Raw genomic sequence first — 26641 nt, 5'->3', positions numbered from 1 at the left:
CTAGGACATGCTGGATCTAGATCTGGCTCCTTTTACTAAGCGGTGCTGTGACTCTGAAGCCACTATAGTCTGTTCCTCAGTTTCTATGTCTATAAAACGGAAGTTGAAACCACCTACATTTAAAAAATGGGAATGGAAGTTCTTTTAAAGTGAAGACACACCTGCACATCCACAGTAACAATACGCTGATTCTCAGTCATTGCAAATTGCTGGAATCAAATACTAACAAGGGAAAGAAACGTGGGTGGACTTTTTATAGGGGCCCGGCCATACTTTTTGTATTTAAAATAGCAGCTACTTTGCCAAGAAAAACAATACAGCTTTGATGCACTTCTTACCTTTCTCACGTAGGACACCAATTCGCCCGAATAATACTGAGACACGCTGAGAAGGTCAGGGCTGTTGGCTTGATTAATGCGGAGAAGGGGCAGGTCAAGGGCAGAGGCGAGCTGGAAGAAAAACGATAGGTCTGCCGTTTCCCTGTTTTGGAAAGCCCTAGAAATCTCTCTTTTTCCAGAGATCGTAACATATAACAAAGCTCCTGGGCTTTACCCAAGAGAGAGCAACAACGGCTGAACTTTTCAATGTCATTAACAGTTTCTGACATGGATGTAAGTTTAAACAATGAAAGTCTTTGGCTGCAGCAGGGGTTCTCAAACTGTGGTCTCTGGACCAGCAGCACCAAGAGCACCTGGGAACGTACTGCAGAGGCCAGTTCTCCTGCCCCACCCAGACTTCCTCAGTCGGACCTCGGGGTGAGGCCCAGCGATCGGTGTGTGACACCCCCCACCCCCGGGGATGCTCATGTGCCCTCAAGTCTGAGAGCCACTGTGATAGAGGACAGCTGGTCCTCTGGAAACCAGACGTTCTGGTGGAAGGACCCTGCACTGAGTCCACGCAAAGCTGTCATGCTGTGAGACGTGCCGTTATTTATGTCCCTCTCAGAAAGAAAACCCGCCCAGTGGCTCAGTTGGTTGAGCTTCATCCTGTGCACCGAAGGATTGCTGGTTCAATTCCCGGCCAGGGCACACATCTGGGTTGTGGGTTCGATCCCCAACCGATTGATGTTTTTCTCTCACATCAATGTTTCTCTCTCTCTCTCTCTCTCTCTCTCTCTAAGCTTGCCCTTGGTGATGATTAAAAAAATAAAACAATATTTTTAAAAATTAAATTAAATTTTTAAAAAAGAGAAAACATGCTGACAACTAAACTACGATGTGCCATCGATGATAAAACCCATCGCCAATGACAGAGATGTTAAATATGAAAGAAAGTGCACCTCAGAATTCATATACATGGCAATTCCGTCAGAAGACATTGTGTAAATTACTTGTCCATTTATCATGATCTGATATTACCTTGAGAGCAAGGCCCATGAAGAATTTTTTAAAAATGAATAAGTAAAAGGATCTAATTTACATCCAGGGAATAAAAGACCCATAGGGTTCACATTTTTAGTATACTGGTAAAACTACAAAATCTATTTCTTCATTTAAAAATAATTTTCTGGAAGATGCTCCAACTTATTCACACTTCCAGTACTTCTGGCACTTTTGAAACCATGCTCTCATAGAAAAGCTGCTAACGATTTCCAGTCTATAGCAATACTTAAGATTATCCAGCTTTCTAAAAGGATGAAAGGTTGGGCTGAATGAATGACTGAGGTAACAATGAAGGCCACCTCTCTCCTTGGCTGAGAATGGGATCTCACTGATCTTCGCTTACCTTTAGGAATGTGGCTCTGAGTTTGGTAACCATGGATGGGTTTACCCTTATGCTCTCTTGCATGATAGACGTGAAGCTGTTAAGAGAGATAAATGGTAAGAAGCCATTCACAGTGGTTTCTTCAAGGGCAGATGTCAGACTCTCCACATTACCTGTCAATCAACTGCCAAGCGAAAGAAAGGTCCCCCGCGATGTGCATAGTGATCAGCACCTCCTCCTTAATGTTAATGGTTCGGATCATTTGGTGCAGGAACTTGCGAGTGTCAGCGAGAAACTGACACACCTGCAGATTTGATTCCAACTGGTGAAATTCCTGAACCTGTTACAGAAATACATGTCCTTTTAAAATCCTGAATGGCCTCTACGGAGTTTGCTTTTCCTTGAAAACACTTCAAATAAAGCACACTACTAATGAAGAATTTCTTGGCAAATTTTTAATTTCAAATTGTAATTTCAGGAATGTGTAAGCCAAGTCATGAACCCATGCGAAACTTTCTAGGATTAGAAACTGAGCGGGACTTCTTATCCTGTAAATATATGATTGATATCGTAAGTGACTACTCCCCATTTCCAGTTCGGAATCAATAAACACGTACTGGAAATCCTCTTAATTCTGAAGATTTGCAGGGTTGCTAAAAAACAAAGCAAGCTCCTTCACAACCAAGGTGCTGGCACATGGGCATTATTAAGTTCCTTTGATGTATACTCTTTAAAACAAAATAATGATTCCACCGTGTCCTGAACTTTAATGTATATAATTCAAGGGGCCTGAGCTACATGCCAGAATAAATAACGCAAAAGATAAAAAGCCATCCGAGTTTTACAAAGTTGTTTATAGTTATACCACAGACTAGAAAATCCAAAACAACCAAATAAAAACAGTACAAGTGAGCAACTGTTCTGGAATGGTCAGGGAATTTGGCATGCTAACAATGCTCGATTATACTTTGTGGCCATTAATAGTGACCATCCTAAAAACCTTGCAAAATTAACAAGCCTATAAGAATGTCTGCCAAGAAAAACATATCAATTATATCTTTTAATTACACCAATTAGTCCAATTGGACTGGGTTACAGATGAATATAGGTGATGTTTTAAAAATAATAGAGTTTATAGTTATTGCTCTGATGTTTTAAAATGTCTCCATTTTAAACCTAGTTAAATATACACTTAACATTTTAAGAGTTAGACGGTATAATAATTCTTTTTGGTACAATCATTTTTGAGTAAGTAAAAAAATAAACTTTTATTTCACAAAAGAAAACATACCATTTATAAGCATATAATTATCATACAACTATTTCACTTTTCTGTATGCCTTCTAGTTTTTTCTAGGGCATATTCTTTTTATAAACTTAAAAATGATATATGCAATGCAATTTTCTTTTTGCTTTTACTTCCTTACCACAATTTTCCCAATGTTTCTATCTTGTTTTCATAATTATTTTTCTGAGACATCATGTTTCCACAATTGAAATACCACAATTTTTGCAACCATTCTCTTCTTGCTGGCCATTTAATTACTTTCCCAAATTAAGGACACTGTATATAATATTACAGTGAGCAGATTAATTTGTATTACTTTTGCTTTTGATAAAATATTTTCTTAGATACACTTCTAGGAGCAGATTGGTGGGTGGGTCAGAGGTATCATTCATGATCCAAGAACTGTCATTTAAAAAGACTTTCCTGCCTGGCTGGTGTGGCTCAGTGGTTGAGCGTTGATCTATGAACCAGGAGGTCACGGTTTGATTCCTGGTCAGGGCATATGCCTGGATTGCAGGCTCGATCCCCAGTGTGGGGCATGTAGGAGGCAGCCGATCAATGATTCTCTCTCATCATTGATGTTTCTATCTCTCTCCCTCCACTCTCCTCTCTGAAATCAATAAAAAAATATATTTTTTAAAATTGCTAATTTCGTAGAAATAAGAGCATTAAAAAAAAAGACTCGCCTTACCTCCTCCAAAGCTTGTATCAGCTGCACAGTTTTTCTGCCTGCAGCAGTAGAATCATCATAATTTAAAGACAGTATTTGCTTGGAGATCTCTCTGAACCAAGCTTGAAGATTTTCTATTAATACAGAAAGAAGGAAAGACTACTGAATTAAATTAATTAAATTATTAAATTAAATTAAATTATTCTTTACAAATCTAGTTCTTACTCACAGTTTTTACTATGTGCCTACCACTGCTCTCAGGAATTATCCAAACAACAAAAATGCCCAGGGCATATGACCTAGAAGAGTGGTTCTCAACCTTGGCTGCACATTAGAATCACCTGGGAATCTTTTTAAAATCCTGATTTCCGGGCCTCATCCTCCAGAAATTCTGTTTCTTTGTTACTAATGTTGTGACACCCCATAACAAAGAAACAGAATTTCTGGAGGATGAGGCCCAGAAATCAGGATTTTAAAAAGATTCCCAGGTGATTCTAATGTGCAGCCAAGGTTGAGAACCACTGCTCTAGACCTTTCTTACCTTAGACAAGTGACCACATTTTTAAGCTTTGGTTTCCTTACATATAAAATAAGAATGAAGGTGTTTAATCTCACAGAATTGCAAGGGTCAAATGAGAAATATTTGTGGAAGTACTTCCTAAGCTGAAATAGGCTATGTAGCCAGAAAAAGTACAAGACATTGTTTTGAATGACCTCTGAAACAATGCTGGTATTTATGAGGACTTGAAAGAGACTGAACAGGGATGAATGTGCCAATTCCAGGTAACTAATCTGGTTAGACGGTTACAGGTGGCTCTTTGTTTTTCAGTCATAAGATGGTGACCTGCAAAACCTGTTGGCAATTTAAATCACATCATTAAAAACTGGCCAACTTTTTCCAATAGGAATAATGATGTCATTTGGAAATATACTTTAGACAACCATTCGGCATCAAATAAATAAGTGGTTCTCAACCTTGGCTGCACATTAGAATCACTTGGGAATCTTTTTAAAATCCTGATTTCTGGGCCTCATTCCAGAGGAATGTGCAGCCAAGGTTGAGAACCACTGAAATAAATCAACAAAAGCCAAATATAGTAATCACAAGCTCATATTGATTAAAAATAGTAAAGTTTTTTAAAATAAAAATCTATACTATTAAGCAATTTTATGGTATAACTATCGAAATGGATTCGATAGTTAAAACAAACATTAAACATTTTAAAAAAGTGTAACTTGTCATCTTTAAATTCAGAGTGGCCTTTCAGGGGCAATTTGAAAGTTTCCTAGTTATATAAAAACTGAAGTAATACCACAATTTTCCTATAGATAAAATTTCTTAAATGAAACAGGATTACTAGTAAAATCAAAGTTATACTTAAGTTATGTTTAATTTCAAAACAGTCTGCAGGTTCCTTCTTCTGCCACTAGATGGCAGGCGCAACAGTGAAAAAGAACCAAACAAGATCAGAAGGTGAGAATCTCCTTATCATTTATGTTAGTAGTTATTAATGTTTTGGGTGAAGTATCCTTCTGAGAAGATCATGACAGTTATAGGTCCTTCCCCCTGCCCCAAACACACATAAACTGACACCCTAGTATTGCATACTATAGTGGGGGTCGGGGGATGGATTATCCTATATAATAAAAGCCTAATATGCAAATTGTTTGACCAGGAGTTCCACTGCTCACTATGTGTGTTGACCACCAGGGGGCAGCGCGGAACATGGCAGGCGTCGCACTGGCAGTGGGAGGCAGTGAATGTGCTGCCGGCCAATGGGCCCTGATGAGAGCGGGACCGTGGCAAGATGGTGGAGCAGGTGAGCGGGCGGTGCCAGGCCAAGGCGCGTGCAAGCGGGAACCTGATTGCCCGGCAATCACCCCACAGATGGTGACCAGCGACAGTGGCGGGGGGCCCAACCCCAATCAATCTCCCCACAGGCCGGATGGTGAAGCAGGTGAGGGGGTGGCGGGGTGCCAGGCAGGGCTGTGGGGCTGCAAGGCTGGGGGTGCGAGCTGGGGCCTGATCCCCGCAGGCCACCCAGAGGGACCCCACCTGTGCATGAATTTGTGCACCGGGCCTCTAGTGATTCTATAAAGACTATGAACCAGAGAATAAGAACCCTTGATTTAGTTTAATCTCATTCTTTAAAGATAAGAAACCAGACAGGATATGAATATTGCCCAGGGATCTTCATTAGCAATGTCCTAGCCCACAATGGGTAACAACTAAGAACTTTTGTCTCTGCCCATTTCTTCTTCAGCAATTACCATTTTTTTCCACTCTGGTTAGGGGTTTCACTCCTGAGAAGACGTCAGCAAGCTCCGTCATCCGCTCTGAGCCCTCCTTCTTGTAATGCTCCCACTTGGCTTGCTTTTCTGAAAGCATTTGCTTGAACATCTGTTGAAGGGACAGAAGAGATTCATTTACTTAAGAGAAAATCCAGATTAGGCCATTTACTAAGAAAGCCTGGATGACACCCAGTTTATTAGAAAAATATAATGTCTAACATTCACATTACCCTGCTGACATCTCTTAAGCTTGACTTCTTATACAAATGGAGGGGCAAAGCTGGCCCCTCCCTAATGCAGTGTTTCTCAGATCAACTGCACATGAGCACCCCCTGGAGGGCTTTCATGGTTACAGATTCCTGAATTCCACCCCTGAAGATTCTGGTTCACAGGTCTTGGGTACGCCCAGGAATCAGCATTGTAACATGAAATGAAATTTGGCAACTACTGCTCTACGGCCCTTTCGAGGCAACAATTTCTATGATGCCCAATACAAATAGAGCAAAACAATGATAATATGACTTTCTGATGGTTCAGTTTGGTTCCTTAACCTATGTGTTCATCTCTCCTACCTCCTTCTACCCAAACCCTTTTTTGAGCATCACTTTCTGATTCTCCTATAATCCCACTAATTGAAACTGTGCTGCTTCTGATCTTTACAGGAAGGTGCATCTCCTAATTTAAGCCCCATCCCCTATCCCAAATCCCATCCTATAATTTATGAACCTGTGGGTTCAACCTGTGAATGAGTATTCGAAGGTCTCAAAGCCATTTGGTCTGTAATGAAGGCCTCAGGTTGATAGTGTTGTTGCTATTGCTGGCCAAATGGCATTGATGGATCCTAGGCACTCAATAAGATAGGGTGAACTCTATAAATAATTCTCACTGTTCCTCATCCTATTATTTATTTCATTGGTCACTCATCCTGCCCTATCACTAAGATTCCTCTGCCACTGGCCCCACAAAATTCCACCGAGCTTCCATCTGCAGATGGAGTCTCCCCACTCCATTGCTCGTCTTTTCAATATTCACTGTGAAAAAAATAAAGAATTTCTTAAGAGGAAAACCAGCATTAATGCGTACTTTCCTATTAAAATCCAAGGGAAATAAACCCCTGTACTTTTGTGGTATTTCTCTGATAATACAAAGTCATACGGAGACTAGTCGCTGAAATCATGCAGCACACGCATTAACATCAGGTTAATCATCAACATCTACTTTTTCTGAGCTCCCTCATAGGAGAACACAGTGTCCTCATACCTAGGAGCTAAAGAAACATCCAGTATACTCCTCACCAGACTGAGGCAAGCTTAAATATTGGTTCTGAATGGGCATTATTGTCCCGGGCTAGTTACTGGGCTCACCTGCTCCAAACCCCCAAGGTTACTGTTTCCAGAACCTGGGCATTCCCAGGTATCTGCAATTTTTTGTTGTTGTTAATCCTCACCTGAGGATATTTTTCCATTGTTTTGTTTTGTTTTTTGAGAGTGGAAGGGAGAGGGAGAAACAGAGAGAGAAAAATATCTATGTGAGAGAGACACGACTGGTTACCTCCCACACATATCCTGACCAGGGACCCAGGGACGGGGGATTGAGCCTGCAACTGAGGTATGTGCCCTTGACCAGAATTGAACCCGGGATCCTTCAGTCCAGGGGCTGATGCTCTATCCATTGAGCCAAATCGGCTACGGCAACCTGCCACTTTTATCATGCCCAGAGGAGCTTCTTTAGGGATAAGACAAAGCCCAGAATTTCAGTGAACTCAAACTCCTTAAAGTCCTTAAGAGAGGACCTTGTTCAAATGCAAATCGTCTACCCACTTGGCCCTTTGCAACAGGCTATCATGGCTTTTACATGAAGACAAATCCTGCAGGGCCCAGCACAGGCTGGCTCCGGCCCACGGTTCAAGCTCATTCTGTATCTCCTCCCACTTGCATTCTCTCCCCTCCAGCCAACTGGTCTTTTAAGTTTTGAGCTGGCCAGGCTGTTCCTCACCCAGAGGACTGGGACATAGTCTGTCTTCTCTTTGGAATGTTCTCCATGTTCCCTATCACTGTTTTAGCTAACTCTGATAGGTCCCTTCTTCAGGCCCTGTCAGAAGCTTCTCTTCTCAGGGAAGTTGTCAGAGCGACGACAGGAGCCTTCACTTTAGGTTCCCAGAAGATTGTGGTCCTTTCCTTTAGAGCAGCGGTTCTCAACCTGTGGGTCGCGACCCCTTTGGGGGTCGAACGACCCTTTAAAGGGGTCGCCTAAGACCATCGGAAAACACATACATAATTATATATTGGTTTTTGTTTTTTTTTTGTTTTTTTTTTTACAGAGAGGAAGGGAGAGGGATAGAGAGTTAGAAATATCATGAGAGAGAGAAACATCGATTCAGCTGCCTCCTGCACACTCCCCACTGGGGATGTGCCTGCAACCAAGGTACATGCCCTTGACTGGAATCGAACCTGGGACCTTTCAGTCCACAGGCCGACGCTCTATCCACTGAGCCAAACCGGTTAGGGCTACATATTGTTTTTGTGATTAATCACTATGCTTTAATTATGTTCAATTTGTAACAATGAAAATACATCCTGTATATCAGATATTTACATTACGATTCATAACAGTAGCAAAATTACAGTTATGAAGTAGCAACGAAAATAATTTTATGGTTGGGCGTCACCACAACGTGAGGAACTGTATTAAAGGGTCGCAGCATTAGGAAGGTTGAGAACCACTGTGTTAGAGCATCGGCCTGCAGACTGAAGGGTCCCGGGTTCGATTCCCAAACAAACAAACAAACAAACAAACACTAACCATAAAAAAACTATGACTTTGGTGATTATCCAATTCAGTATTTTTACCTCTTTGAGTATGAACTCAAATTGTGCAGTATCCAACAGAAACTGGAAGAGGATCTTGGGATTGTACCTCGAGTCTGTTAGGATCTGGTCCTTGATCTGACGAAGGCGTTTGTTGTTTGGGTCACAGGCTAGAACAGAAAAGAGTTTCCATTTATTAAATGTATAGGGACTATCTATGGAATATGAATTCTTCACTTGATCTTAGCCAAAAGGCCGAGAAGCGATGGAATATGAATTCTTAAATACTTTCCTTCATTTTAAGTTTTTAAAAGGTAATCAGCAAAATGTATATCAACAACATGATAAAATTAATTGTAAGTACATGTATGCTATGGGAGAAAGTATAATTGAACTGTTAAATGGAATGTATTTCCAGATTTTGCAGGCATTTGGGGGTTGATTTATTATCGAGTGTCCAATAGGGACAGGCAGAGCCTCTGACACCGTTTCTTCAGTAGCTGCAGCCAGCCCTGAGCCTGGGTGAATGCCTCCAGCCGGTTAATAGGAGGCAGATGAAGACCACACTTTCCTTCTGCACATATGACTAAAACACCATAAAAACGAAATAAGCAGTTACTCTTCCCACATATGACTCACAACCAGATAGGCGGATCATCTGTTTCTGGTAAATTATGACCTTGTGCAATCAGGTCAGACAGTTTCCAGGCACAGAAATGGAAAACAGATGTGGCTGAAGATAAAAGCAGAGGACCCTGGCGGGCTGAGGTGGTCCCTGGCAGGATGCAAATCCAGGGAACCACTGGCTCCCGGAGTCAGAAACATGGAGATGAGGCTGAGTCACTAGAAAACCACAGCTGGAGAGGATAAAGTGAGGGCTTGAGTTGCTTATAGGCTTGAGAAGGTAACACATTTGGTAAAGAAGATTATAAGCTGAGTTGATGTAGTAAAATCCACAAATTAGAACTAGAGTTTATGTAAGACAAACTCAACTAATTAAAAAACCAGATATGCCCTAGCTGTTTGCTCAGTGGTTAAAGCATTGGCCTGAAGACTGAAGGGTTTTGGGTCCAATTCTGGTCAAGGGCACGTATCTTGATTGCAAGCTCTATTCCTGCCCCAGCCATGCCTGTAAAGGCGGCAACCAATCTATATGTCTCTCTCACATCAATGTTTCTCTCTCTATATCTTCCCTTCCCTTCTACTCTCTCTAAAATTCAATGGAAAAAATATCCTTGGTGAGGATTAACCAAAGAAAAATAAAAATGTTACTAATGTTGTGGCCCCACCCCATAACAAAGAAACAGAATTTCCAGAGGATGAGGCCCAGAAATCAGGATTTTAAAAAGATACCCAGGTGATTCTAATGTGCAGCCAAGGTTGAGAACCACTGCTCTAGAGAGAAAGGCTTAAGAGCTGGAGACGTCTAGTGAGAAGACAGAGGCTGAGGAGAAATGCCACACATTTTCAAAGATACAAAGGATGAGGAAGTCCACCTACTGACCACTCACAGGAAGTGGAAACAGATGGCAGCTAGAAGGACATTCTACCATTGAACCAGGGCTCACCTGTGGAGGTGTTTCACACAATCTGTGCAGCGCTGACCTTGATGGCCAATAGGGCTCAGAGAGGACCTTGACCCAGAAAAGGTTAATACCAATCTACCTTAATTAAGTGCTCTTGTCTAGACAGTTCCTCAACTCAGTGGGCCCATGCCCAAATCATACCTTTTCTTCTAGCATTTCTTCAGTCTAGAATTTCTTCTGTGTTTTTTTTTTTCACTTTGAAACTTATCAAAGGCCATTCAGCTCCTGCCTCCTGAGTGGAGCCTTCCCAGACCACCTCCACCTCTCCATCCCAAGCTATGTTTCTCTCTTGCTCTGGACTCAAATCCCACCATCTGTCTGGCTTTTAGTCATGGGCACAGCCCTTGCATTACTTTCCTATTGCTGCTATAACAAATTACCACAAACTTAGTGGCTTAAAAAGACACAAATTTATTTCCTTACTAGAGGCCCGGTGCATGAAATTTGCACACGGGTAGGGTCCCTAGGCCTGGCCGGAGATCAGGGCCAATCTGTGGGGTGACCAGAGGAGCGATTGGAGGGGCCCCTGCTGGGGGCCTTGGCCAGCCTGGGGCCTGTGGGAAGCTCCTGTGTTGAGCATCTGCTCCCTGGTAGTCAGTGCGCGTCACAGCGACTGGTTGTTCTGCAGTTTGGTTGATTTGCATATTAGGCTTTTATTATATAGGACAGTTCCAGAGGTGGGAAATCTGAAATGGGTCTCACTGGGCTAAAAGCAAGATGTCAGTGGGCTGTGCTCCTTCTGGAGGCTCCAGGGAAAACCCACTTTTTCATGATGCCATCTTTCTAGTTCTGACTCTCCGCTTCCCTTTACCTGACTTAAGGACCTCTGTGACTGCACTGGACCCACTGGAATAACTTCCTCACTTTAAGATCAACTGATTAGAAGCATAATTCCATCTGTAACCTTAACACCCCTGCACCCCCTTTGCCACATAATATAACACACCCACAGGTTCCGAGGATTAGGCCATGAACGTCTTTGGGAGGGAGTAGGGAGACATTATTCTGCCCACCACAGATCTATAGTTATACTTTTCATATGTATACATCTGATCTTTCCAGTTTGACCAGTGACAAGATCCTTGAACAAGGGAGGTAAATTTGTTCAGATTCCAAGCACCTAGCAGTACCTGATGAAGGGGTTGTTCAGGTGGGCACTGACTTGTCCAAGTAGGCACAGAATGACTAACTTAGAAAGCAACTCAATTCTCATCCAAGAGCTAAACCACTTTGCATCACGAAGCAGATCTTGGCTCTGAACGCCTTCTCGTGGAGCGATGCAGACGGCCACACCTTCCATGCCTCACCTGAGTCCGCCGTGTGGAGCATGAGCCATCGGATGGCCACGTTGCAGTCTCTCAGGCAGTTCAGAAGCCTTGGGATGTTGTCCAGGACCATCTCCTCCCTTAGGTAACCTTCTTTCAGGAACTGCTGCACTTGAGCGTGCACTCTTTCACTGGCAGTGGCATATCTGCTTGCCTTTGCAAATAAAAAACGTGAATCACATTTAAAAAGCGAATCACATTGAAATGAATCCCTGGATGGATGATGACATTTCTATATGAGATGCCTAACATATGGACTGTAGTAGATAAGGCTCAACGGGAGTTTACTGGACATTTTTAAAAAGAGTATTGGGCCCTGACCTGTTTGACTCAGTGGATAGAGTGTTGGCCTGCGGACTGAGGAGTCCCAGGTTCGATTCCAGTCAAGGGCATGTACCTTGGTTGCGGGCACATCCCCAGTGGGGAGTGTGCAGGAGGCAGCTGATCGATGTCTCTCTCTCATTGATGTTTCTGACTCTCTGTCCCTCTCCCTTCCTCTCTGTGGGAAATCAGTGGAATATATCTAAAAAAAAATAATAAAAAGAGTATTGGACTGCCCGGCCAGTATGGCTCAGTGGTTGAGCATCAGCCTATGAACTAGGAGGTCTTGGTTCGATTCCTGGCCAGGGCATATGCCTGGGATGCAGCCTCGATTGCCAGTGTGGGGCATGCAGGAGGCAGCTGATCAATGATTCTCTCTCATCATTGACTTTCTTTCTCTCTTCCTCTCTAAGATCAATAAAGACATATTTTTAAAAAGAAGAGTATTGGACTTAGGATTAAGAGACTAAAATCTAGTCCAGGCTGTGATTAAATATTGGTGTGACTCTGGGTTTAACCTCTGCATATTGGTTTCTCCAAATGTAAACTGGAGAACTGGATCAGGTGGTTCCCTTCTATTCTTGGGTGGAAAAGAAACATAAAGGCAGAAGCTAAATTATCTGTTCTTTCCATTATTATCAATAAAGGAGTCAGAGCAGAGTAGAAATACTCAAAAGATGAGACTTCTACAGACAGATGAAACTTCACAAAAAACACACCTCAGTGCATCAAAACTGAATTTGCAGACCTTTGGTAAATTTGGTCATTCTGATTTGCCCTCGGCAAGACTTAATGTCAAACATCATTAACCTCGTCAGATTAGCTTAAAACTATCACTAGATGCTTCATCAGGAGACTCTGAAGAATTTCTTACAATGTCACAAACAAGAAAATGCAATTTTGGAAAGAGATTTCAGTAATGAAAAATTAATGCTCTGATGCTGGTAAGTATGAAAGCACCACTTTCTCCAATATATTTCTAGGAGACATTCCAGAATTGCAATTATTTTGTGCATTATTTATGGATTGCAATGTATCAGAATAAAACATGCGAGGTCTTTGAATCAATATTATTCTATCCACACTGGAAACTCAAAAACTCAGATAGGTAGGCTGAGAAAGACAGCTGTTCAGAAATACCAAGTATGTTCCCCAATAAAAGATTTTAATTCCTCTGTTGCCACCCGTAAGTACCCAGACCAGGGATTGAACCTGCAACCTCTTGGTTTACGGAACAAAGCTCCAATGAATTGAGCCATACCAGCCAGGGCTACCTTGTGTTCTTTATTAAAGAGACACAATGTAGCAATTTAAACTTTGAGAGGAATGCCTTCAGTCTTGTTGCGTATCTTGCACATCAGAAATGATGAATTTAAAGTACAATGACAGGGCATATGTGTACATTCAGTTACTGTCTTAAACACCCATCTTGTTGACAACAGTATTAAAATTCTGGTTACCAGTAAAAGTAACCAGAACATAAGGACACAATCTTTAAGCAAGAATAATCAAGTCAATGGGAACCACATGTCACGCTGGTTCATCTTAGGTGGCTGAATCCTCCTTAAGACCCAAGTCTCCCATTTATGTATAAGAAACAAGTTTAAAAATCTACAACTAATCTATCTTATTCTGCAAACATCAGCTTTCATTAATCATTGCATTCATGTTTTTTGTGGACATCTTCCAAATGCCTTTGGAAATCTACTGGGCTCATTTCCTACCCTATTAACGCAGGCTGGAGGTTGTTTGAGAATCCTCCCCGACTGGCCAGCACTTACCTGTTCTCTGACATTTGCAAGGTCCAGGGTATTGTTTAAAGCAGTTTTTGCAGCTTTGTAAGGTTCCCAAGCATCTGCTAGATTAACTGTGATCCCCATGTAAATGCTAATTACCTGAAAGAGGAGACATTCACTCAGCATTTGCTAAACACCCACCCACGTCCAGGCAAGGGGCTGGGAAAATACACAGTTAGAGGACACATTGCCCACTCCCATTTTAAATTCCATTCCAATGAAAACCAATGAGAAAGCAAGATGTTCCAGATACACAGGGAAGTGTTCTTACTTAGGAGGACTCTGGCACAAAAGTGACAATGTTGCTGTTCATGAACAATAAGTAAAAGGAGATTTTCCTTTCAAAGTGCTATGTGGTAGTTAGATTCCTAGGTGAAGAAAAATGAAGGGAAAGAGAAGCAGAGACTGACTAGACCAGCCGTGGGCAAACTCCGGCCCGTTTGAAATGAATAAAACTAAAAAAAAAAAGACTGTACCCTTTTATGTAATGATGTTTACTTTGAAGTTATATTAGTTCACACAAACACTCCATCCATGCTTTTGTTCCGGCCCTCCGGTCCAGTTTAAGAACCCATTGTGGCCCTCGAGTCAAAAAGTTTGCCCACCCCTGGACTAGACAATGTTCTCAAACATTTTCATCTCAGTCTTTACACTCTTAAAAGTCACTGAGGACCCCAAAGAATGTTTTTGAAAAATGTGGATTATATCTATTGATATTTATCATATTACACATTAAAATTTAAAAATTTCATTTAAAATAACAATAAACCCATAACATGCTGACATATTTTTGTATTAAAATAATCAAAGTTTTCCCTCCAAAAAACTGAGAATGGCATTGTTTTACATTTATTTTTTAAAAAATATTACATACAATGCCTCTTTATCCCTATTAGTGTTTTTCTTTAAAATTCTCTTGATGTAATATTAATATTTTCTCACTAGCTTTTTATTGGTTGGCATTTGCCTGGCATATCTTTTTTCCCCTTTATTTTCAGTGCACCAGGTGGGTCTGACCTTCCTTCATACTCAGTGTTTCTGAGAATAGCATTACGGCCAACACTTCTGTATGGAGCTCAGGCAAATGGAGCCAGACAATCAGCGTGTGTGTGCTTCTCGGTGGCTCAACCCTATTGTGTGAGAACGATCATTCGTGGGCAGGGAGCACCATCTCCTAATTGCAGTCTGTTCTTCCCACCAGTTAAGGAGCTCATTCGGGGCCACATCACAGATAGTTTGAGACTCAACAGATGGTAAGAAATGAAAGAAATCTGCTGCCTGAGAACATGATCCAACTCACTGTTCTTTGTGAAAACCTCTATGAGCAAAGAAAACATTTCACATATATTAAGTATGTTAAGTCAGTTTTATTCTTTTAAGAATTACTACTGTAACATTAAAAAGTGATAAGCAAATCCCTGCAGGAAGCTAAACCTTCATAGCCCCATCAGCGTGAGCGTATAGAGAAAACCTATTATAAAAGTGAAATTCTATTCATAAAACGACAAATTAGATCAATTCTGCTAGCTTCGAGTCATAAAATAAGAAGAAAGGCTTGTGTAACTCAGCTGCAATCTCTGTAGCTAAAAAGCAAGACACGTTGAAATACATGGTTTTACCTTGAGAGTGCCCATTTGAGAAAAAAAGGAACAGGTTCAGGAAATTTTACTGGCTGATCTATTCCTTCATGTTATGATTTATAAAATTCTCAACACACTTAAAGTAACTTTACCTAAGTGATTTTTATGTCTCACTATGTACAACATTATGACCTCTGGGTAATAGGCCAAAAGAATGGAGAAACCAGTCCTTTAATAAGCTTCTTATAGAGTAAAAAAACCTAATAGCAATACTTGCCCAATTATCTGGAAAGTATTTATCCACTATCTCTCGCATTTTTGCTTGATGGGTATGCAGGATGGAAGGGTCAAAGTAGAGAATGACATACAGCATGGCGGCCTGATTTGCCAGGGCCGTGCTGCGGTGCTCCGGCAAGGGGTACGCTGAGACCTGCAAACAGAGGGGAGACCAGGAGAGGCAGTCGTTGGTAACAACTGAACTTCCATGCGCCAAGAATATGACTGCATCCTAGGACACACCAGTCTCCAAAAGCCATCTCTTCAGAGCACCCGGACACTGGAAGCCATTCTCCTGGCTTTGCTGGCAGGGCCTTCCTTCTTATCCCGACCACCTGATCTGATGCTCTTCTTTCCAGCCCTCAACTCGGCTGCAATTCTAAGCCGTTTCCTTACAAAAAGAGAGTTGCAACCCCAGGACTCCCACTAGTTGTCCATTTTGTGTCTTTTCCATCACAACCTCTTAGAACTGACAGAATCCACACTCACTATTGCTATTTTCTCACTGCCTGTTTGTTCGTCAACTCATTGAAATGTCTTCCACCGAAGGTCACTCATAAGCTCACAAGCACACAATTCAATGCCTCTTTTAGCACTCGCACTTAAGCTCTCTCAGGAACGAAATTCTCTCCGCTGGTTTCCCAGCCACCACTCTTCTAATCTGCTTTGCGGGGGGTTCTCCTGCCAGCTTCCCAGTGCTGGTGTGTCCATCGCCTCCTGCCTGAGGAATCTTTGGCTGCTCACAGTACATATCACCTCAAGGACTGAGCAGGAAGGGAGGAATGATTACAAGGACAGCAGAGTGATGTCTCATGGAACCTGGCCAGCTCTCTGGAAGGGCCTAGAGCTGTGAACCACAAAGCCCTCACTGTTTCTCTTTTTGATGTGTTTGCCCAATGTTTTTCTCTCTCCAGAATGTTTTCCATAACATGGCAGAATGAGGCTGCTCCAAAGTCCAGGTTTTGCATGTTGGGAGTAAACCCGTGCCCAGAAACTGTTTCTCAGGCCCAATTCCAAATTACCTGGAGATGGAATTTGATCCATCCTGGGTCAAGGGACTGCCCCACTCCAATCAGCCAGGGACAGGGGAGGGCAGGGCAGAGTGGGGCAGACAGACAACACTGGTGCACTGGCTGTTGCTCTAACCACTTAGATACACTGGCCAGGGCAGGCAGGGTTTCCAGTCCTGCTCATGCTGCCTCCTCTGCCTGGACTGCTCTCACATCCCCTTTGACACCTGTTCCCTGACACACGTGCTTCCCTAAGATACGACGCATCTTGCCTCCACGTAATTTCTTTAGTTGTCTGTCTTCTTTCCTCAGCTACGAGCCCATTGTACACAGGGGCCATGGCCTCGCTCCATCAGCGATGTATCCCCAGCACGTGCACAGGCACATACATCCACTCAATAACTACTTCTTTCCAAATAGAGCTCAAATCCCATCTCTTCCCAGAAATCTCCAATTCTGCCTAAATCAATATCCCTCTTTTCTCTCCCATCCCACAGCACAGCTCAAAGGTCTTAAATAATTTTTAGCTGCTTTTACTCTTTTGAGAAAGCAGGAAGGGCAGGAGGAATTGAGGAGGAAAGTGAAATCGGACTTTTAAATGACTAAGGTCTTAGTGGACTCATTTCCCACCTGGTTGTAAATATCGTCAGATCTTAGTCGACCAATGACCATACTGATGAAGGATTCATTGATAGGCACTCTCTGGAAATAGCTCTCAGGATAGTTGGGTGGTCTTTTGGCTCCTGGTTGGCTGGAATAACCTGTACTTCGGAGCAGCTTACAAATATCATCCATGTTTGAATCAGCAGAGGATCGGGCGGCACTGAGACATGTGCACAATGGGAAATAAAGGGCCAAACAAACCACACACATCAGAAACTGAAAAGTCCAACAAAGCAGAAGAATTTCTTGATTTTATCTAGTTTTAGATATCACTGTGGGTCAATTTATATCCTTAAGATTCAAAATCATATTTTCAAAAGGCCTGTTAAAATACAGCAAACATATGATGGGTTCTTGGATGTAAGTACAGTTCTAGGTCAAGGTCCACTGTCCCTTTTCCAAAATCTGTGGGTCTGCATTTGTTTCAGAATACAGCATTTTCCAAATGTAAGAAAGTAATATGTGCACAGACCATGTACAATATAATATTCCGGTAGGGTGTCAGCTGGCATTCCATGATCACCACACATTAATATTTTTATAGCAAATTTTAGGACTATCACACAAGAGAGATAAATGAAGACTATCTATAGCCTCATATTTGCTCTGGTCAGGTTTTGACTCCATATGATTTCAGGTTGGATCATGTTTTGCTGCCAAAGGAGTTACTATGTGTGTGTATGTGTATTTTCCATAGCTCTTTGGATTTTAGAGTTGTACATAAAAAATGTGAACCTGCACCAATGTTTCATAAATTAAAAAATAATTTAAAAAAATCGCCCCTGACTGGTTTGGCTCAGTGGATAGAGCGTCGGCCTGTGGACTGAAAGGTCCCAGGTTCGATTCAGGTCAAAGGCATGTACCTTGGTTGCGGCATATCCCCAGTAGGAGGTGTGCAGGAGGCAGCTGATCGATGTTTCTCTCTCATCGATGTTTCGAACTCTCTATCTCTCTCCCTTCCTCTCCGTAAAAAATCAATAAAATATATTAAAAAAAATCAAAAAAATCAAGACAATTTAAAGTAGGATATACATTAATTGTTTTTTCTTGTTAAGGGGCACTTTCTACATAGATTTAATCAAAACATCTATGATTTTCGGCGTGGTTTGGAGTAGGATTCCCTCAGAGACTCAAAGAATCTTAGACTTGATGATGGCCTCCTACTGAATGTAGGAATCTCCTCTGTCACAACTCTGACTTGCAATTTTTCCGTGTCACTTCAATAATGGAGCCTTACATTCCAGTGAATTAGCTGTTGTACCCAAAGGGACAAAGCCAGATTGTCCAAGCTGGGCTTGAGAAGCACTTTTCTCTTCTTCTTTCTGTCATTTACCTTTTGTTTTTCCAGGTACTTTCAGAAATATAGGCAAGGCCATTCGAAGTTCATTTTTAAAACCACGGATGTTAAGATGGCTCTTGGTCACGCAGATGAGACTGAATTATGCATGTGGGCGGAGAGTCTCCTCCCACTGATAAGGCTGAGAGGAAGCAGGCCAGCTGAGTAGCTAAGAGTAATTTACTGCTGAGCAGGCAGCAGTCCCAGGGGTCCCCAAACAATCCCTCTGTTGGATCTCCCTCCCTCCCTATTTAGGTTGTCCTAATTTGTAAGTTTGAAAATGTTAATTCTAGTCCACGCATCTTTAGCTCAAGTTCCTAACTGACTCCTGCTTATTGACTGTTTCTTCCCTGAATTTGACTATTTCTCACATTAACCCTGTATCCAGATTTTGACTCATTAAGTCAACAAATTGAAACCTGTGTACTAGGTACTAGAATTAGAGTTGGTTGAAGTGGTACTCCTTGAAGTCACAGCGCTTTGTAGACATACCTAACACATGATCATGATGGGGTGCTGTTGCTTGTTTTGTGTTTGTCTCGTGCATGTCTATGAGTGAGAACTCCCTTTCAACCTGACCTCTGAGTGATAACTTTTCAAAGCCATTAACCTGAAACTGACAACAGAAAATTCATCCATTTCCTTACATCTGCCAAGGAGTAACATTTGAAACTTAAAAAAAACACCAAACCAAAAAAGAACATTCATTAGACTTCCACATTTGCAAATTTATCTTTAAGGTAAAGAAAGAAAATTCAGATTCCCTTAAATAAACACACCACACCCCCAAAAACTGAGGTACCATCATGGACATGACAATCCGTATATCTCTAATAATTTATAACATATATGTAATCTGGAGATTATATGATATCTAATCTGTTATGATGATGTAAAATATATAGTAACTGCTGTAATTTCTATCGTATCTTCAGAAGAAATTAAGAATCTTCTCTTTTTTTCATTCTAGATCACATTGCTGCACAATAAAAGCAATATAGAAACCTACACTGCATTGTACCGATAGCATGCTTCTGGCACGTGCAGCCCCAACCCAGGGGTACCTGTATCGATAGTAAGAAACCAGCATTCTCTCTCTGACTTCCCCTTCAATCTTTTGGTCAATGACCAGCAGCATGACTCCGTACAGGTACAGCGCTTCACACTAGGAAGAGAAAGAGACAATGGCCAAACTCACAGGAGGACACATTCTCATGGAGGGATGTTGATGATGGTTAAAAAGATCACTTTGCTCCCATTCCTCCTAAAAGCTTCATATTACAAGGAGAATGTAGGTTTCTCCTGAAGGGTTTTCTCACCTTCTGTACAGAATGAGCTTTAACAATTTTATGCAAAATAAATTTCAACCAATTCAGAGTGCTTATCTTTCAGCTGGCCTGGTTTTGATATTTTGCTTGGGATACCAATATTATGAACACCCCTAAGTCATTCACTTACTTAACAGACATTGCTTAAGTGATCACTCTATACTAGGTACGAGGCTAGATGTCTGGGATGCAAAAGATAAAGAAGAGAGGACTGTTACCCTGAGGAAGCTCAGAAACTCGACACCATCTTTATTCACTTGTAATTCTGTTCAAAGTCTACAATGTTCTACATTCAGACACAGATCTGTTAGTTAGAAGATAATTATCAGTGAATTTTGCTTCACTTTAAAGGGTACTCTGTATGCACTTGTGACTTACAGGAAAAAAGTGATGTTAAGCTTGACATTCTTGAACTTCTATTTAAATGGTCACTAGCACTTACTAAAAGTTGTTTTCCATCTTCATTGAGAAGCACAGTTTCTATGGTTTGCTGAATGTAAACACCTTCATTGAGATCTTCCAGGTATCTAGAAATGAAACCCCAGAGCAAGTTATTGATAATGAAAACTTGAACAATATCTTTGATGAAGAAAAGTAAAGATTTCTAAAGGTAAAGCAAGATACTAGGCATTCTGGCCTTCAAATAATTTTTGAGCTGAAACTCATGGCGATTAGAGCCATAGGTTGCTAGTTATGGCTACTCCAAGTAAAAGGAATATTCCCTAGTCCCAATTTGTGAATTACAAATATCTTAGGAAGTAATGGCATACAAACATGGACTATTTTAAAATGCTTTTAATTAGTTTTAAACCTAGTGAGTAATGAATTCCTAAGGGCTGGAACAGTGGTTCTCAACCTTCCTAATGCCGCGACCCTTTAATACAGTTCCTCACGTTGTGGTGACCCCCAACCATAAAATTATTTTCGTTGCTACTTCATAACTATAATTTTGCTACTGTTATGAATCATAATGTAAATATCTGATATGCAGGATGTATTTTCATTGTTACAAATTGAACATAATTAAAGCATAGTGATTAATCACAAAAACAATATGTAATTATATATGTGTTTTCCGATGGTCTTAGGCAACCCCTGTGAAAGGGTCGTTCGGCCCCCAAAGGGGTCGCGACCCACAGGTTGAGAACTGCTGGGCTGGAAGAGAATATTGTGTGGTTAGGGATAAGAAGGAAAGTATGGTTACCAATGCTATGAAAATATGTTCCTTTTTTTTCACTTCTCATATATAATATACTAAAATATGATCATAAACCACAGGATTGAAAGACATTATGAGTTAGTATAGACCAAGATTATTATAACATTTTACAAGAGCAGGAAATCATAATAAAACTCTAAGATACTTAAGATGACTAGTGCCACAGGAAGGACAAGACAACTGTGCATGGTATAATCTAGTACACTGTGTAATAATAACTCAGAAAGATTGACATGTTCTAGAATGTCCCTTTCCCCCGCCATGATTTATTATCAGAATAAGCTATTACTAAATTAATCAATACCTGTTTAAGTCTACAATATATTTATGCACACTTTGAAATGCTAAATAAAATCTGGTCACAATTTCTATGTTGTTTTCACGAAATTCTTCATCTAAATCCTGTAGCTCTGGCTTAGCTTCCAGTTTGCTTTCCCATAATTCTGGACCCTAAGAAGAAAAACACATTTATGGAGATGTCAATAAAAACATACTTGTGGGTAACGATTTCTAAGTAGTCTTAAAAATGTGTTCATATGCCTTAAAGGGATGTCAAAAGTTGAAAGCAGAGCAACAGAAAGTAATAAAGATAACAGAAGCCTAGATATAAAATCCCTTTGAAATGAATTTGAATTACAACCACAATTAGCATGCTTTAAATATGAAATATGTTATATCAAAGTTATCTTAATAAAATGTGGTTCTATTGTATTAGGGCTGCACACAATACCTTTACATTATTTTCAAGTTAGTTGGCTGATATTAAATTTGGTTTAAAAATCTCTATTTGCCCTAGCCGGTTTGGCTCAGTGTAGTAGAGCATCAGCCTGCGGTCTGAAGGGTCCCAGGATTGATTCCAGTTAAGGGCATATACCTTGGTTGCAGGCTCAATCCCCGGCCTTGGTCAGGGTGTGTGCGGGAGGCAACCAATCAATGTGTTTCTCTCCCATCAATGTTTCTCTTTCTCTTTCTCTCCCCCTTCTTTCACTTCCAGGTGACTATTTGTTGAGCTCCTCCTATCAGTCAGGTGTTTCAGGCACTGGGCACAGATAGACACTGTTACTCTACCCCCTCCCACTTTACAGACGAAGAAACTGAGGCTCAGAGGTTATAGTGCAGTGGTTCTCAACCTTCTTAATGCTGCGACCCTTTAATACAGTTCCTCATGTTGTGGTGACCCCCAACCATAAACTTATTTTTGTTGCTACTTCATAACTGTAATTTTGCTACTGTTATGAATCGTAATGTAAATATCTGATATGCAGGATGTATTTTCATTGTTACAAATTGAACATAATTAAAGCATAGTGATTAATCACAAAAACAATATGTAATTATATATGTGTTTTCCGATGGTCTTAGGCAACCCCTGTGAAAGGGTCGTTCGGCCCCCAAAGGGGTCGCGACCCACAGGTTGAGAACTGCTGGGCTGGAAGAGAATATTGTGTGGTTAGGGATAAGAAGGAAAGTATGGTTACCAATGCTATGAAAATATGTTCCTTTTTTTTCACTTCTCATATATAATATACTAAAATATGATCATAAACCACAGGATTGAAAGACATTATGAGTTAGTATAGACCAAGATTATTATAACATTTTACAAGAGCAGGAAATCATAATAAAACTCTAAGATACTTAAGATGACTAGTGCCACAGGAAGGACAAGACAACTGTGCATGGTATAATCTAGTACACTGTGTAATAATAACTCAGAAAGATTGACATGTTCTAGAATGTCCCTTTCCCCCGCCATGATTTATTATCAGAATAAGCTATTACTAAATTAATCAATACCTGTTTAAGTCTACAATATATTTATGCACACTTTGAAATGCTAAATAAAATCTGGTCACAATTTCTATGTTGTTTTCACGAAATTCTTCATCTAAATCCTGTAGCTCTGGCTTAGCTTCCAGTTTGCTTTCCCATAATTCTGGACCCTAAGAAGAAAAACACATTTATGGAGATGTCAATAAAAACATACTTGTGGGTAACGATTTCTAAGTAGTCTTAAAAATGTGTTCATATGCCTTAAAGGGATGTCAAAAGTTGAAAGCAGAGCAACAGAAAGTAATAAAGATAACAGAAGCCTAGATATAAAATCCCTTTGAAATGAATTTGAATTACAACCACAATTAGCATGCTTTAAATATGAAATATGTTATATCAAAGTTATCTTAATAAAATGTGGTTCTATTGTATTAGGGCTGCACACAATACCTTTACATTATTTTCAAGTTAGTTGGCTGATATTAAATTTGGTTTAAAAATCTCTATTTGCCCTAGCCGGTTTGGCTCAGTGTAGTAGAGCATCAGCCTGCGGTCTGAAGGGTCCCAGGATTGATTCCAGTTAAGGGCATATACCTTGGTTGCAGGCTCAATCCCCGGCCTTGGTCAGGGTGTGTGCGGGAGGCAACCAATCAATGTGTTTCTCTCCCATCAATGTTTCTCTTTCTCTTTCTCTCCCCCTTCTTTCAATTCTCTAAAAACCAATGGAAAAATATCCTTGGGTGAGGATTAACAAAAACATAAAAATAAAAATCTCTCCTATTTAACTCTTTCTCCATAATGACTTAACTTCGCAGCATCTCATGGTCCCCACAGAAAGCATGCTTTCGTAGAAAAGACAATGGTAAAAATGCTATAGGGGCAGATTACCTTAAAGTAGCTGAAATCAAATATGATATCTCCATATTTCTGTTGATCAGCTCGGTCTTTTAACCTGAACACAGCAGGAATAAACTCAGAGAGCCTCAGAAGTTCAGCAATGATGGCATTGCCACAGGAGACGATCCTGAGGATGGCCTGGCCGCAGAGGTTGTTCTCAGCCAGGAAGTCCAACATCCTGAGGACCGGCAGCTACTCCGTGCGTGTCCCCACTGGCCGGTGGGGACGGTCACCCGGCTTCAGAGCTGGGGTCTATGAATCATTAGTGGAAACTGGGTCTGCTGACAGATGTTTGCTCCATTTAAGAAACTGTATCCAAAAAACAAAATAAATCTCCATTTTTTTAAGGCAGCATGTGAAACACATAGATACTATTTTTCTCCCAAACTCCCTAAAAAACAAACAAGAAAAATGATTTCCGATGGGGGGGGAGGGCGGGGGAGGGCATTTCTTCACATTTTCCATGTGGAAGGGCTTTGATAAATGAACACTCTTGGCCTCTTTTTCACCCCTTGATTCACTTCTCCGCCTGAGGAAAGACCCAATGTGGCTACCACTGAGCTTGGGAGAAGGAACCACTGAGCATGAGTGGCTCCAAGGTGCCCTCAATTGGGCACCAATTATTGTATTTTCCTTCCAGGAACTGTCACTTGTTTCACCTTCGGGAAAAGGTATGTCCTAAAATCCACTAGAATTAGTTGAAGGAACACCTTTAGAGATGCTTTTCTCATATGTTATGTGCAGGAAGTCCTTGTTATCGAGGATAATACATGCCTGAGAAAGGCTGCGCAATGACTGTAAAGTAAAGATAAGCATTTCATACCAAGCAGTAGGAAAGTCTGATTAGTTATATCTTAAAACATTGTAACCCGATGAAAATAAGTTTCTGCTTAACAAAATTTAGGCTAAAATTGCAACAACGACGCACTAATTCAATGGACAAACAGCGGAGTCAAAAGTTTATTTTACCAAACTCTGATTTTGATAACACAGCATCTTATACTTCATAGTTGACTTTCATATCATGATCTTTAAGGAGGTAATCTTTGCAAAACAGTTTCAAGGTATCATTAATTTTCCCAAACTCTCTCCCAATTCCCTCTCAAATCACTATCTTTTCAAGTGCTAATTTGTGTCATCTTTGTTGCATTCCTCTCCTCTCTGTATCGATTGGCTAGGAATCTAGGTCATCATTTGTCAATTTCATGGAAGCCTGATTTACTTTTCAAAATCTTGAAAGCCCAGGTCTTTCTCAACATTTGCACTACTTTCCACCTCCTTGAAGCTAGGTTTAGACACGTCACTCAGTTTTGACCAATGAGGTATAAGAAGAAGTCTATGGTGGGACTTCTGGGAAATATTTATTCCTCCTGCTACAAGGAGAGAAGCATGTGGAGAGAAATTTCCCTCTCTATCCCCTGACTATCCCCTTCCTTCCCGCCTTTAAATATGGCTCAATGAACATTCGATGCCTGAAGCCACAGTAGCCACCTAGAGACCATGAGGTGACATGTCTCAGAGAAAAGCCACCTGCAGATTGTGGTAAGGCCGCTGCTAGAGTGTTTGGCAAATACCCCATTGTTGGCTGAAAAACTGGCCCTAGAGAACAGAATTTAAGATCATCATTAAAGATGGGTACCAATGCTGCAGCAATCTCAGACAGGTAGCTTCATAGGTGTTAAGACAGAGTTGAGCTTAAAAAAAATCACTTTAGAATGACATGTAAATAAACATTGTAGCAGAAGCTATATTAAATCTTCCATTTGGTTCTATTGGTGCTAGGGATGAAGAAGATCCTAATGCGAATGCATTGCCATTTGGCATGGAATTGAACTAGAGATCCCACCCAATTTTCTAATTGTCTTTACAAAGCACCCAGAAAAGTGGTAGTTATTTTATCTTTAAGAATTTGGTATGAAACTGTTTTTTTAGTTTGGAAAGTGATCCTAGGCAAAAAGACATCCTGCTTTCAAGAATGAAGCATGACACCATCCTACCAGTTAGCCAATGAGTACAGAACTGAACTCTGAAGGACATTAAATTGTCTTGGAACAAGCCGCTGTTGAGGACAAGAAAAGACAGGTCTATTTTTATCCTGCCACAACACTTCAGTACCAACCCATTCTCAGGACAAAATATGATGGTTGTGGATCAAGATAAAAGTGATGGGAATCGCCAGAAAAACTCTGAAATGAGTCTGATCGCTCTAGTCTGATTCATGAGTCCTGGAAAAGACAGCAGAAGGAAAATGGGAAGGTGTTCCTCACGGTGGGTCCAGGCAGTAAGACCTCCGCCCCCCTCCCACCACCCTCACCCCATCTCTCATCAGGGAGGGAGCTCCGTGCACTCGCAGCCAGGCGCCCCGCGTCTCCTATGGGCTCCGTACGTTTTTGGTTTGTTTGGTTTTGGGGATCCTCTGAACACTTTTCCGAAATGCAAAGGGCCTTGGCACCGCATGTCATAGGCCAGGGAACTCAGGTGCAGAAGCACAATGACTTGCCGGGACTCAGGGCCATGCAGACCCAGGATGCGCTCCCGGGCCCGTCGGGCGGTCAATCGCTCACTGAGCCTCAGCTCTCTCCAGAGTCCGTGGAGAAGAGCGACGTGCACCGGCCTTGCTCCCGGGAACTCGGAAGGTTCAGACGCGGGCGGAGCAGGGAAGCAATTTCCATCCAGTGGAGAAGAGGAGCCCGGGCTGCGGCAGCCCCGCCCGGAGCCCCACAGCCCTCCACGCCAGGCACCCCACCCAGACCCCACCCCAAGTTCCCTC

The 26641-nt window shown here is 41.3% G+C and overlaps 1 protein-coding gene across 3 annotated transcripts in view; it reads right to left on the bottom strand.

Annotated features, from left to right (window-relative positions):
- KIAA0196 (KIAA0196 ortholog) overlaps window positions 1-24180 on the bottom strand; it is a 63509-nt gene extending 39329 nt beyond the window's left edge. For 2 of the 3 annotated variants that reach the window (XR_001364130.1, XM_014548051.1), the window contains exons 1-14: window positions 23863-24180; window positions 22999-23144; window positions 20425-20509; window positions 19719-19819; window positions 17286-17478; window positions 15647-15799; window positions 13775-13888; window positions 11655-11826; window positions 8804-8931; window positions 5934-6063; window positions 3684-3796; window positions 1878-2044; window positions 1726-1801; window positions 339-449 (exon numbers count right to left, since the gene is read on the bottom strand). Coding sequence is in view for 2 of the 3 variants with exons in the window: in XM_014548051.1 (XP_014403537.1) it covers window positions 339-449; window positions 1726-1801; window positions 1878-2044; window positions 3684-3796; window positions 5934-6063; window positions 8804-8931; window positions 11655-11826; window positions 13775-13888; window positions 15647-15799; window positions 17286-17478; window positions 19719-19819; window positions 20425-20509; window positions 22999-23144; window positions 23863-24048 (1875 nt within the window). In the remaining variant the exon portion in view is untranslated. Of the gene's footprint in view, window positions 1-338; window positions 450-1725; window positions 1802-1877; window positions 2045-3683; window positions 3797-5933; window positions 6064-8803; window positions 8932-11654; window positions 11827-13774; window positions 13889-15646; window positions 15800-17285; window positions 17479-19718; window positions 19820-20424; window positions 20510-21505; window positions 21654-22998; window positions 23145-23862 lie in introns of those variants that run through there. The other variant, XM_014548053.1, reaches the window with a different exon arrangement.
- Window positions 24181-26641: the final 2461 nt, after the last annotated feature.

Source organism: Myotis brandtii, unplaced genomic scaffold (assembly GCF_000412655.1).
Source record: "Myotis brandtii unplaced genomic scaffold, ASM41265v1 scaffold494, whole genome shotgun sequence".
Lineage (NCBI taxonomy): Eukaryota > Metazoa > Chordata > Mammalia > Chiroptera > Vespertilionidae > Myotis > Myotis brandtii.
This window is presented reverse-complemented; position numbering and strand designations above follow the sequence as displayed.